Source organism: Muntiacus reevesi, chromosome 21 (assembly GCF_963930625.1).
Source record: "Muntiacus reevesi chromosome 21, mMunRee1.1, whole genome shotgun sequence".
NCBI lineage: Eukaryota > Metazoa > Chordata > Mammalia > Artiodactyla > Cervidae > Muntiacus > Muntiacus reevesi.
The window spans coordinates 45528450-45542863 of NC_089269.1; the positions used below are offsets into that span (position 1 = coordinate 45528450).

General features: G+C 37.6%; 1 protein-coding gene across 1 annotated transcript in view; it reads right to left on the minus strand.

The window, feature by feature from the left end:
- Positions 1-9776: 9776 nt before the first annotated feature.
- Positions 9777-14414, minus strand: part of LTN1 (listerin E3 ubiquitin protein ligase 1) — a 56812-nt gene continuing 52174 nt past the window's right edge. Inside the window, exons 29-30 of the mRNA XM_065913613.1 lie at positions 13369-13536; positions 9777-12466 (exon numbers count right to left, since the gene is read on the minus strand). Of these exons, the coding sequence (XP_065769685.1) occupies positions 12404-12466; positions 13369-13536 (231 nt within the window). The 3' untranslated portion in view covers positions 9777-12403. The remainder of the gene's footprint in view (positions 12467-13368; positions 13537-14414) is intronic.

Sequence of the window (14414 nt, forward strand, 5' to 3'; positions counted from 1 at the left end):
CCTGCCTCCTGAGAAATCTGTATGCAAGTCAAGAAGCAAGTTAGAACTGGACATGGAACAACAGACTGGTTCCAAATAGGAAAAGGTGTACGTCAAGGCTATATATTGTCACCCTGTTTATTTAACTTATATGCAGAGTACATCATGAGAAACACTGGGCTAGATGAAGCACAAGGTGGCATCAAGATTGCTGGGAGAAATATCAATAACCTCAGATACGTAGATGACACCACCCTTATGGCAGAAAGTGAAGGAACTAAAGAGCCTTTTGATGAAAGTGAAAGAGGAAAATGACAAAGCTGGCTTAAAAATCATCACTCATCAAAGAACTAAGATCATTGGTATTGGGTCCCATCACTTTATGGCAAATAGATGGGGAAACAATGGAAACAGTAACAGACTTTATTTTGGGGGGCTCCAAAATCACTGCAGATGCTGACTGCAGCCATGAAATTAACAGATGCTTGCTCCTTGAAAGAAAAGTTATGACCAATCTAGACAGCATATTAAAAAGCAGAGATATTACTTTGCCAACAAAGGTCTGTCTAGTCAAAGCTATGGTTTTTCCAGCAGTCATGTATGGATGTAAGAGTTGGAGTATAAAGAAAGCTGAGCACCAAAGAGTTGATGCTTTTGAACTGTGGTGTTGGAGAAGACTCTTGGGAGTCCCTTGCAAGGAGATCCAACCAGTCCATCCTAAAGGAGATCAGTCCTGGGTGTTCATTGGAAGGACTGATGCTGAAGCTGAAGCTCCAATACTTTGGCCACCTCATGCAAAGAACTGACTCATTGGAAAAGACCCTGATGCTAGGCAAGATTGACGGCAAGAGAAGGGGATGACAGAGGATGAGACAGTTGGATGGTATCACTGACTCAATGGACATGAGTTTGAGCAAGCTTTGGGAATTGGTGATGGACAGGGAAGCCTGGCATGCTGCAGTCTATGAGGTCTCAAACAGTCTGATGTGACTGAGCGACTGAACTGAATGGAACTGAATATTGAAAAGCTAAAGGTGGGAAAAGCTGAGCAGAAAATGGCAGTCCAGAGGTTGATAAGGTAAAGAGAGTTGAATGCAGTCTTATAGGTGTGGGGATAAACCAAAACTGGAGTTCAAAATCAGCTGAGGTGAAAGAATGCTGGATGAAATGTAAATATACCAACCCTCAAAAGCACCGAAGATCAGTTGTGAACCAGTTAATTCTCCCAGTGATCTGTTTTTATGCAAACTGCCTGCTGCTAGGGTCAAAAAGTAAATCCTTTCTGGACTTCCCTGGTGGCACAGAGGATTAGAATCCTTCTGCCAAAGCAGGGGACACGGGTTCAATCCCTGGTCCAGGAAGACTCCACGTGCCACAGAGCAACTAAGACCATGTGCCGCCACTACTGAGCCGGTGCACCAGAGCCCATGCTCCACAACAAGAGAAGCCACGGAGAAGTCTCTGCACTGCAGCGAAGAGCAGTCCCTGGCTCACTGCAGCGAAAGAGAGCCCTCACAAAGCAGAGAGACTTGGTGCTGAGTGCAAAGTGCCCCAAGTGGCCGGAGCTTGAGCAGGCACCTTGGACCATGGAGTGGAGTCACACATTGAGGACAGTGGAGCAGCAACACAAGAAACCTGGGTCTATATACACACATAGGAAACCTAGGCCCATCCTCATACATAAGAAACCTGGGTCCATATTCATGCATAAGAAACCGGGGTCTATATACATACAAAGGGAACCTAGGTCCATCTTCATACACAAGAAACCGGGGTCTATATACATACAAGGGGAACCTAGGTCCATCTTCATACACAAGAAACCGGGTCTATATACAGACATAGGAAACCTAGGTCCATCCTCATACATAAGAAACCTGGGTCTATATACATATATAAGAAACCTGGGTCCATATTCATGCATAAGAAACCTAGGTCTATATACATACAAAGGGAACCTAGGTCCATCTTCATACATAAGAAACCTGAGTCCCCAAACTGCTTATATCTAGACTTCATTTACAAAAGAGAGAAATTTCTTTCTTGTGGAAACCACATTTACTTTGGATTTTTTGTCACACAGAGCCAAACCTAATCAATACTGAATTAAGAAGAACTTCTAAAACTGAAGAATATTAATATCCTTCTAATACTAGACTAGATCTTGTCTAGTATCTTGAGAATAAGAAAAAAAAAAAAAAAACAGCAACAACAAAATGTTATCCCAATTTAAAAATGAGCAAGCCTTCCCTGGTGGTCCAGTGGTTAAGAATCTGCCTTGAAATGCAGGGGACAGGGGTTCGATCCCTGGTCCGGGAAGATTCCACATGCCACAGGGCAATGAAGCCCGTGAGCCACACTACTGAGCCTGCACTCTGTAGAGTCCGCAAGCGGCGACCCCTGAGCCCACGGGTCACAACTCCTGAAGCCTGCGCCCTAGAGCGCGTGCTCTGCAACGAGAAGCCCTCACACTGCAACAGGAGAGTAGTCCCTGCTCTCCACAGCTACAGAGAGCCCGTGTGCAGCAACGCACAGCCAAGAACACAGAAATATTTGAGAAAAGGCTAGACAAGGGTTTAAACGAAACAAAAATGAACAAGATATTTCCCCAAAGAAGATACACAATCAGTCAACAAGGATATGAAAAGATGCTCAACATCATTCGTCATGAGAGAAATTCTGTTCAAAACCACGAGATACTACTACCTATCCACTAGGATGGCTAAACTTTTTAAAAATGCAAAATAACAAGTATGGGAGAGACTGTGAAGAGAGAGGATCCCTCAATGATCTTGCTAAAGGGGAATGTAAAATTTGGCAGCTGCTGTGGAAAACAGTTTGGTATTTCCTTAAAAAGTTAAATACAGAATTACCAGCAATTCTACTTCTATGTACGGACTTCCCTGGTAGCTCAGAGGTAAAGAATCTGCCCACAGTGCAGGAGACCTGGGTTTGATCCCTGGGTCAGGAAGATCCCCTAGAGAAGGAAATGGGAACCCACTCCAGTATTCTTGCCTGGAAAATCCCATGGACAGAGGAGCCTGGTGGGCTATAGTTCATGGGGTCACTAAGAGTCAGACATAACTGAGCAACGAACACGTTACTTCACTTTACTACTCCTGTGTACATACCCAAAGAACTGAAAACAGGTAATCATAAAAATTATTGAACACGAATGTCCATAGAAGATCTATTCACAAAAATGAACAAGTAGTAACAACCCAAGTGTCCATCAACAGAAGACTGATAATCAAGTTGTGGTATATACATGCTATGGAATGTTCTTCAGCCATAAAAAAATGAAATACTGATACATGCTACAACCTCAAAAGCATGCTAAGTCAAAGAAGACAGACATAAAAGCTCACACGCTGTACAATGCCATTTATATGAAATGCCCAGAATAGGTAAATCCACAGAGACGGAAAGCAGGTTGGTAGTCTCCAGGGGCAGCGTGGGAGGTTGGGGAGTAATTGTTTAATGTACTAAAGGCTACTAAGCTGTTCATTTAAAATACTTAATTTTATGTTACATGCATTTTGCTTTATTAAAAAAAGAAGTAAATTCAGCAAAAGCTATTTAACAAATCCATTAAGAATAAAAAAGCGCCTCTCTCCACAGTCCTGATAAAAGACTGTTCTATAGCCAGTAAAAAGTGAATTAGAACCAACTCAGAATCTATTTAATCAACAATAACTTCATCAAGTAACCTTGCCCCTGGAAGCCAATCATTCAGTGAGTCTCACACTTCTGAAGGTCAACCAGTCGACAAACTTATCACTAAATCTTCTGAAAGCCAGCTGGCCAATGTGTCTTGCCAGAATAACCATGTGTGTAAGGGTGACATCAACCCACTCCACCTCTGTAACCAACATAACCCGAAAATAATACCCGGATCAAAAACCTTATGTAAAATTAGCAGTTGGATTTACTTAAAAGGACAGGCCTAACCAGCATAACTTTCCCTTAAACAATACAAATTTTGTTTCAGATATCAAGTGGTAATCCTGATCTCTTCCTTGGACAATCCTCAAGTCAAGGTTTTTTAATAATACCTCACTGACAGTATCCCAGGGGACCCCTGGACCAAGGAAGACCAGGGGCCTCTCGAGTCCCAAACTCCAGTAGTTCTCACGTCTGTTGCCAGAGGAGTCTCTCAAGAATAATCTGAGCTTTGACTAGGTTCTTCGAGCTCCGATTGCTGAATTTATTTTATCTAAGAGTTCTAACAAATAACAAATCTTCATATAGGGTTACTGAGTACATTTAGATTTGAATTTATGATGATCAGACACACTGCTTGGTTTGGTTTCACTTTCTTGTTCATCTATTTATATGAATTCTTATCTTATATATTCTTATTTTGTCCCTTACTGTCTTGTGTCTGTTGAACAGATAAGGAAGTGCTTCAGAGGGAACAGATGGAGGCGTAAGCTAGGTCTCCAAATCAACACAAGTTGGCCCTAAAGACTAATGGTTCATTAGATGGATGAAAACAGGCTGCTAAAATGACTGGGTCAAACTTTGCTTTGGGTCCCCAGTGAGATCCTCTTAAGAGTACTCTGCAAGGCCTGGAAGTTTGTGAAAGAAGTTCATTTTGTTTAGTCTGTATTTCAGGACCAATTGCTGGGGCCCCTGATCGCGTGGCTCCTTCCTATCCTCTGCCTCATTGAATTAACAAACAGTGCCGCTAATTAGCAGACACACCTCACTGTCATTAACAAACACACTTGACTTACATAGTGCCTTTTCCTCCTTGTCTATGTCAAAGGCATGACTGACGTTCTGCTGGCAGAATTCTCACAATAATCCAAGCCCTTGTGCTAACCTTGATAAAGCGAGATTTTTGCTAAAACTGTCTTAGAATTACAATAACCATTATAGGGAACTTCTGATAAGTCAAAGTTTATACATTTCAAAGGAGCTCTAGAAAAATCAGGGGTAAAAAGGCTAAAGCATTCAACAGTCAACTGCTGAGGCCTCAAAATGAAACAAAGGCTTCTTAGGAAGCCTCTTTGAAAGAAATACCAGCTCATTTCCATTATAACCTTCTGAAACCCACCCTGCTTCCACCTTTGTCTCTACCCAATTGTATCTCTACCATCCACTAAAATCCCTTCTATCGTTCTGCACCTTCTTTTACCTCCAAAACAAGTAATCATTTCCTGCAAGTTTTTCTTAACATAGATCATTTACATTATACATATCCCTTCAAAACTAATACACCAGAATACAGATCTAAAGAAACTGATCTTTGAACCTTGATCTAGAATCAAGTTGAGAGCTTTAATAAAGGATTTTCTTAGCCTTAGGAAGACAAGTTTATACAGAATTCAGATTTTTGTAAGACTTTTATCGTCCTGGACTACTAAGTTTGTACCAACCAGTTTACTTAATTATCAGCCCCTAAGATGAGGGCAAAAGAGTCAAAACCAGCAAAAACACTGACAACAACAACAACACAAAAAGCTAGGAGATGTTTTAAATATTCAGCTCTTCCTAATTCAAGGAATGGCCTGGAAGGAGTAAGCAAACAGGAAATGTACAATGAAGGCATTTCAGATGCCTTTCCCTTAGGAAAAGTCTTAATGAAAATCAAAACTATAAACAAACAAACATAAAAAGATGAGTCGAGTAAGCATCAGATTCCAAAACAAATCCAGAAAAAATTTCAAACAACATTCTAGAGAATCTTCAAAAGCAAATGTAAAGACGGGCTTGCCTATTTTTTTGAAAATGGACTCCAGAAGTACCAATTGAGATGATCTCCAACATGTCACTAAACATTTCAAAAATCTAGAAATCAAAACAAACCTCTGACCTTCAAGATAAAGCCGATGATATACAAAACAAAAATAAGACCAAAAGGTTCTCTGTTCTATGAGAAATGGGCAGCTGTGTACCTACCACAAGCAGAAAGGCCAGGGGAAGAATGCATGTTCTGTAATGACTAAAAAACAGGACAACTAGCCAAAATCTCCCCAGTAACTTACTCCAGGAAACATTAGTTAGTAAGTTTAATCGCTCAGTCGTGTCCGACTCTTTGTGACCCCATGGACTGTAGCCCACCAGACTCCTCCGTCCATGGAATTCTCGAGGCAAGAATACTAGAGTGGGTGGCCATTTGCTTCTCCAGGGCCCTGATCTTTTAAATACAGATGAACAATGATATACAGATATGGCAATCTTTACATACCAATAATTCTAGAACCATAGAACATCAGATCTCAGAGTACTAAAACCAATCAAATAGTGGAACTGTCCAGCAATCTTTAATGATTATTTTGGGACCATTATCAGAATTTAGTACTTTCCTCATGATACAACCATTTAATAGGTAAGGTTTTGCTTCATAAATGAAACTGCCACGTAAAATTTATTGCAGACTTATTTTTCAAAATTCTGGAAAACGCTACATATGACCAAAGTATAGCTGATTTTGACATACAACTACACTATGCATGATTCCAAAATTAACCAAAGGATAAGCTATGATCCCAGAATTTTATAGGCAAAAGACTCTCAAGACATAGGTAAAGTACTTGGAGGTGAGTTTGAGAGTCTAGGCTGATTCGTCCTAGATTTTCATAAACCTTTCTTTTTGTATGGACATGTAAGGTTAGGCCTGTACTGTCCAATATAATAGCCACTAGCAACACATGGTTAACAATCTCTTGAAATGTGGCCAGGGTGACTGAAAAACAAAATTTCAAATTTTTATTTAATTTTAATTAATGAAAATTTCAAAAGGGACACCAGATCCAGTTATTGGAAGACCTTCAAGTGCATTTGAGAAAACCTTGGGCACGTGAATTTATTTAACAGTAAATTTTCTGAAATCAAATAAAGTATTTCTGATGAAAATTTCCTATCTAAATTGGAAAGTGCTATAAATTTAAAATACACTGAATTTCAAAAACAATATGAGAAAAGAATATAAGGTACCTAATTATTATTGATTAAATACTGAAATAGTACTTTGGATACCAAGTTAAATACAACGTGTTATTAAAATTTCACCTATTCTTAAATTTTAGGCTACAAGAGAACTTAAAATAGCATATGTGGCTCACATTGTATTTTTATTGAATGGTGCCTGATTGGTCCATGTTATAAGGCAATGACTGTCAGCGAGGGACAATTTTACCACCTGGAGAACATTTAGCAATGCCTGGACATTTTTGGTTCTCACAAGGACGGTGCACAGGTATTGAGCAAATATACAGGCCAGGGATGTGGCTAAACATTCTACAATGCCCAGGACAGTCCCCAAAACAAAGAATTTTGCAGCCCAAAATGCTAACAGTAGTGAGGCTGAGAATTTCTGCTCTAGTGGTTTTTCAAGAGCATGACACAAATAAAAAACTTGTTGCCTCCTAAAGCCCATCCTTTTGAGCTACCAGCTTACTTTCTCTTGCACCAAGAAACTGCAGCCTAGATTAATTAGTTGAAGTATCTTCCTAATTTGTACTTAGGTCACTTTTAAATTTGATTGTTATCAACCACAGCTTAACATCATAATGCTGAAAGACTGAAAGCTTACCCTCTAAGATCAGGAACGAAACAAAGATTATCTGTTCTCGCCACTACTATTCAGTACTGGAGTTTCCAGTCAGATGTCTAATAAAAGGCATCCAGACTGGAAAAGAAATAAAATTATCACTATTGCCAATGGGAAGACGTTATATATAGAAAATTCTAAGTTGTACACACACCACACACACACACACACAATTAGAACTAGTAAACAAGTTCAGCAAGGTTGCAGGGTACAAGATCAATGTGCAAAAGTAAATCTGATACTACATGATGTATTTCTTCACTTTCTCCTTCTCATTTTACTATCAACTATACACTAGAAATGTATGCCCTCTCATATCAAGAAACTCTCTTAACTTTAGCTGATGAAATAAATTCCCATGGTTATAGGTACACAGTTAAAGAAATCCACACTCAGAAGAGACGTGTTGAACATGCCACTCCTAAGTTCGTATAGATAACCGACTGTTAATGGGTCTTAAAGAATGAAAAGGAGCAATACTCTCCGGCTATACAATAACCACATCAGAGTTTTTTAGTATCCAATACTTAACTAGGTAGACTCCAGCGGTCAAACTTACAGTCTTCTATAGGGTACATAATATTCCTAAAGACAAAAGAGTAAGTTGATATACTGCAGCCAGTATTTTTGAGATAACACATCAATTTGGAATGCCATGGAAACTGCGGTTTTTTAACCTCCTCAGGTACCTCCATAAAATCTGGACAACAAATATACAAATTATTTATGCCTTCGTGCACCCAAAGAAGTTGCTCTCCTTAAAAAGAAAATCACAGTTAAAAAAAAAAAGACATTGTCAAAACTATTGGAACTAGCTGACCGTCATGCTAAACACTCTGCTTGGCCCAAAAGTCCTTTTGCAGAAACTTGTATAAAACAGGTATCAATCCACTCCAGTATTCTTGTCTGGGAAATCTCATGGACAGGAGAGCCTGACGGGCTACAGTCCATGGGGTTGCAAAGAGTCAGACACGATTAAGTGACTAAAACTTTCTTCGTTCTTCTTATAAAACAGAAAGAAAAATTCATGGAGAGGCTCAAAGATTTCATTCATAAACACACAAAATTTTTGCCTCTAATTTTAAAAACCATACCAAAAAAAAAAAAAAAACCATAGAAACAGAATAATTGGACTGTAAAACCTCACCAGTTAAAGCCAAGGGTGAACACCTACCAGATTCTTCCATGAGACGCCTCAGCATCCTAAGGGCAAACTGGCCACGAGAGAACGCAGCAAGGGAAGGGGAGTTAAGAGAGCTCCTGGACAGCAGAGGACATGTCTGTCTCAGAAAAGTCTCGGAGAAGAACAAGACTAGAAGACTGCTCGCCTACTCTGCAAGATTAACTGTAAAGCTATTTTTTAAAGAAAAAAAATATATATACGTAGAATTAACACAGATAAATAGACCACTGGAATAGAATACAGAGACGGGAAACAAATATACATACAACAAGATTTGGTAATAAAAGTGAGGAGGCACTGTGAAGTCAATGGGTGATGGACAGACTATTTAGTAAATAATATTATGAAAACCGGCTACCCACATGGGGTAGGATTTCTACCTAACAGTCACAACATTGCATTTCAGATAAATTAGGTATATGGTGAAATTTGTAACTTTTAGAACAAAATACGTAATATATACATATATATTTTTAAACCTCAGGGAAGGAACCAGTTTTTAAAAACTAACACAGAAAAGCCTCAGTCATAAAGGAAAAGAATGAGCAATTTGACTAAATTTAACTGAAAAATTCTGTTTAATTACAGACAGCCAAAGACCACGTTAATGTCAAGCCACCTGCCAGAAGAATCCCTGTAAAAGATAAAGTATTAGGATCAATAACATGTGCAATCTGCAAGGAAAACAGGCCTATAGATGATGTATTCACAAAATAAGGGCCAATAAATATATGGAATAAAGCTAAGATTCATGGTAGCCAGGGAAATACAAATGAAAACTAAGAGCTGCTTTCTCACAGCTCTGACTGGAACACTTCAAAAGTGAGAAGACTACGTGTTTTGGTGATGACCCAGGAAAACCAGAATCCTCTTGTACCGCCATGGAGAGCACAAACTCACACTCCACTGTGGAGAGCAATCTGTCAACACGTGAGAGTCAGACACAACTTAGACACTAAACAGAGTCACAGAGCACACGTCTAAAGTCAGAGTGTCTATTACCTGAAATTCCATCTGGGGGCGTGTGTTCAGAACACCGAGCACGTTTCGTTTGCTTAAGAAAATATTATCAAGAACGTACACTGACAGCGCTGTTCAAAACGGGGAAAAGTAACAACTGAAATGACCAATAGTGAGGGAAATGATAAACAAACTGATATAATGATACAAAACAGCAGTAATGTTGAACGAAAAGGGAAACTGCAAAAGAACACGTATGATAGGATATCACAAAATTCTGAAAAACTGCTGTACTATTTATGGACACAAACATGTGGTAAAATATAAAATCTTAAGCAGGAAGGAGTCATACCAACGTCAGGAGGGTGGGTGACCTTCAATGAGGGAAGGAGGAGATGGTCTCAGGGAAGAGTACAAAAGAGTAACATTTTATTTCTTTAAAAATCAGAAGCAAATATGGCAAAATAGTTTATGAAGAGTACAAGGGCATTTATATTATTATTACTGTTATGTATATTTGAAATATTTTGCAATTAAAAAGAATTTTAATGGGCACATATAACAATCAAATAATTATTCACACCACACAAACTCAAGTAATGACATTGCTTTAAGCCACAGAAACTTATATACATACATTACAGCATGTGATAAATAAGAGTTAAAAATAAATTCTAAAATTTGCAATTTACATCAGGGCTTTAAATTAACAATTGTGCTAATGGGCTCTGAATCTCATGCAATTTTAAAATGTCCTTATGCTAGAATTTTAAGGGATGCTTTCGAGTTTTCAAAGCTATATAAACAAAATTTTAATATGTGATATTCTGAATTTCAGTTTTATTTTGGAAAGCTTCTTCTTTAGTGTAGAAACAATAACAAGTTTTACATTTGTATTTACAAGTCTCAAAGAAATGTGCCAAGAGTCCTAAGTATGAGGAGTAGGTATCTCACTTAATTATAGTGTTTCACCCGAGAACCTGATGCCCTGAAGAATAATGTGGGAAAATGTTCCATCATTCCCCTTTCTTTTCTCCTTGGGGTCTGGGTCAGAAGCCAAGACGTACCAATACTGGGAAAGTTATAAACAAAGCCTTACTATAAAACAATTTTAAAGGAAAAGTGTGCAATTTTCACAGAGGAGTAACACAATCTTTTGGGTTTACTATGTCAGAGAGAGACATAGAAAAAGAGAGAATATTTTAAGAAAGGGGTTAAGAAGAGGTAGTAGAATTTTGCTATCTGTACTCCTTGAGCCTAAGGCTATAAGGTAATAAATACGACAGAGAAAATTTTAGGAGACAGATAAAACTGGGCAGGACACTGTATCTACAATACAACTCAAGATCTTTAACTCACACGTAATACTTCAGTCTCCACTACAATGCTCTGACCACATTCATACTATTGCAATAATAACCATTTTACCCAATTTATAGTAAGCAGTAATTTTATTTAACACGAGTTGCTTTTTGCCAATTAAACATTTGCAACAGAGATGATTAGCTGAGTTTTCAAGTAACCCTGCTGTGAGATAGGCTAATTATTTCCCATGTGATGGAAGACTGCAATAAAATTATTCCAAGTTCCAAACTTTCACACTTTTCTATTTTGGGCACAGTTTTTAAGGGCAATAATGCTGTAGCAAAACACAGGTCTTCACCTACCCCGTTTCAGCCTGTTACACTGAATTATACTTAGTATTAAAATGTCTAACTCGCACTTATGAAGGCTAGAAAAAATTAGCTCCCCTCAACTCTCTCTAATTTAGTGTAATTCTGACCAGTAAGAATAGCAAAATTTGCTTACAAAATTTAAAGCCTCCTACAATATTTTTATATTTTTTGCTTTTTCCACCACTCTTAAGTTTCACAAATAATTCACTATTTCTTTGCTCTTGACAGAGGACCACCACTCTGCTTCATGAATAAAATAAGGTGACTTCTGTTTCTCTCAAATTCTCACCCTCTGGAGACTCACTGCAACTGAGTAATAAATTCACTGACACGTCTGCAATCCAAATTTCACTAGCACAAGGAAATTCTCTTACAGTAAAAAGGTCAGTGTTCTGAATTTAATTTTCTGAATTTCAAAATCCTTAATAAATGGAGGCACCTTAAAGTTGTTTATACTCTTTTACATAGGCTTTCAGAGCATGCTTTAAATAGCTTAAGATAAGCTATATTAATAGCTTAATGTCATTTTATCATTAAAATAATCTACAAATATCAGAATACTAATTAATTTTGTTGTTGTAACTAATAAATTAGTTTCAAAATATCTGTGGATGTAAATCAATCCTCTCAATTCATTTATCTCACTCGGACAGTTCTAAACATAGATCAACTAACTGAATGAGTTTATCAGTATAATACAGTTGTGCAATGCCTTCACCGATTCCGACTCTGTACGTTAGGGTTTTTCCATATTTATTTTTAAATGTACAAAGAGATTAAACTATTAATATAAATATTTTCCTCTCCAATATGCAATATTTTTATGTAAAAGAAAAGGTTTCCAAACATTTACAAAGCAATCTAAAGATAAGTAAACCTGATTTTAGGATCATTACATGAACCAAAATAATTTTCCAGAGAAGGCCCTATTTGAAAGTAAAGCTCAGTGGCCTCCTCACATCAACACTTCAAGATGAATCCAAATCCACTGCCTTTGCTTGAATTACTTCAGGGATCAATTCCAATGAGGGGAAAACAAAAATCTCAGAAAAACGTCTCGCGACAGAGTGGACAAGTGGATTTGTTGCTAGATGTAAACCATTTGTACTGAAAAAGAAAAGTCGAAGTGTTAAAAACTTTTCACATTGTCATTTTACATATACATCTAAAGTAACAATTTTTTATATAAAAATTTACTTTATTAATTACACAAAGTGGAAATTAAAGCAAACATCTCTTCTCAAACTGGCCAAGTTGAAAAGACAGTATTATCTTTTTTTTAATAGAACAAGATGAATACAGCACTCCTTTATTGAACAGCAGTGCTCAGCTTTGCACATTCCATTCAAACAGTGCTAGGTTTTACATAAATCATCTTCTTTTAATCCTTTCAACAGCCTTTAGAAAGGTTTTATTATCTCCATTTTACAGATGAGAAAACTGAAACTCAGGTCAACAAGTTGGTGCTTTGCTGACTAAAGTAACTTTAAAATGATTCAGGTAAGAAAAGGGAGAATATTGAAATGTTTGTTCTTTACATTCCTCTCCAAATCAACACAGCTCAGTACTCCTTCCAAAGGCCAGTGTGGCTCTCTGCACTTAGGCTCACGCTCACAAACACGGAGGTGTATAAAGAAACCAGCTGTGATGAAACTGAACACAGTGAGACTTTCTTGACGATGTTTAAAAAGAGCAAAAAAGCTCTGATGCCAGACAGCTCTCAGTTCCAATTTGTTCCGTCTCCCTTACAGTATACATCTTACAAAACCAACCGTTTTTTAAGTGCCAGGAGCTATTTTAGAAACTTCCATTTATTAAAGTGCTTTGATGCCACCAGCCTCAGTAAATTCCTAATTTTCTTTTACAGATTTTGAAAAATCATTTTTAATATGTCTCCCATTAACCACAATTAAGAGTTTAACATCTACTGTTTTCCAAGGTTAGATATCATGCATATATAATATTAATATATGTAAGATATAAATAAGCTAGTCTCTCTTTAGACTTACCAAACAGGCTGAATGGAACTTTTTTTTGCATGTTCTACAGGCTTTCTTGGGAAGAGAATAGTTGAAACCATGAATGACTGAGAAACAAATCATGCAATCTTCAACACCCTCAAAACGTTTGTCTACATTATTTTTCCATAATGCTAAGCCTTCCATAATACTTCCATTCTGTTAACAAGGGAAAAAAAATAATAAAGTTAATACACATTTTAAATCACCAATATTATCTTTATTCAATTTCACAAATTTTAAAGTTGTATTATAATCTGGAGAGAAGAGAGTCTGCTTGGCTATATTCACAATTCTAAGTTTTATGAATACTGGTTTTCAAAATAACCTCCCACGATTTAGGATCCAGGTAAGTTTCTCCATTAAATGTGGACTTGAAAGAAAGGCTTCTGCCCCAATTTTCAATTTTTATAGTCTTTGCTTGTTATTTGATGAAACTTTTTAAATAATTAAGTCATTTGAATCAGTTCTCCTAACTTTTAACTAAATATGATGAAATTAACTATCTCACCTATTCAAATGTCGATTTGTTCCAGTTCTACAATCCTAGTGAATAGACTTGTTTTAAAATATTTTTCCTCTACTGTAGAATGCCTGAGAAGCATCACCATGTGCAGACAAAACTAGAGAAGACTTAACAATTTGTTTAAAATGCAACAAGGTCTTTGAAAGTACTGGGATTTCTCTCACCACAGGAGAGGTGAAAGGTTAAAGTAAAAGCAGCTCAGGAGACATTCAGCTCTCCCGAGACTCACAAAAGGGTTCCCTCTCAAACTGCAACACCATGCACTGTTCTATGACATCTACAGTGTCAATGAAGAAGCCTCGATTCTTTTCAAACACCAGGGAAAAACGCTATAGAGCCTTAAAAATTAAAATAAGCTTGGCAGGGTCAAATCATTTAGACAAATATCTGTTTCAGTTTCTGTTCAGTTGCTCAGTCGTGTCTGACTTTCTGACCCCATGGACTGCAGCACGCCAGGCTTCCCTGTCCATCACCAACTCCTGGAGCTTGCTCAAACTCATGTCCATCGAGT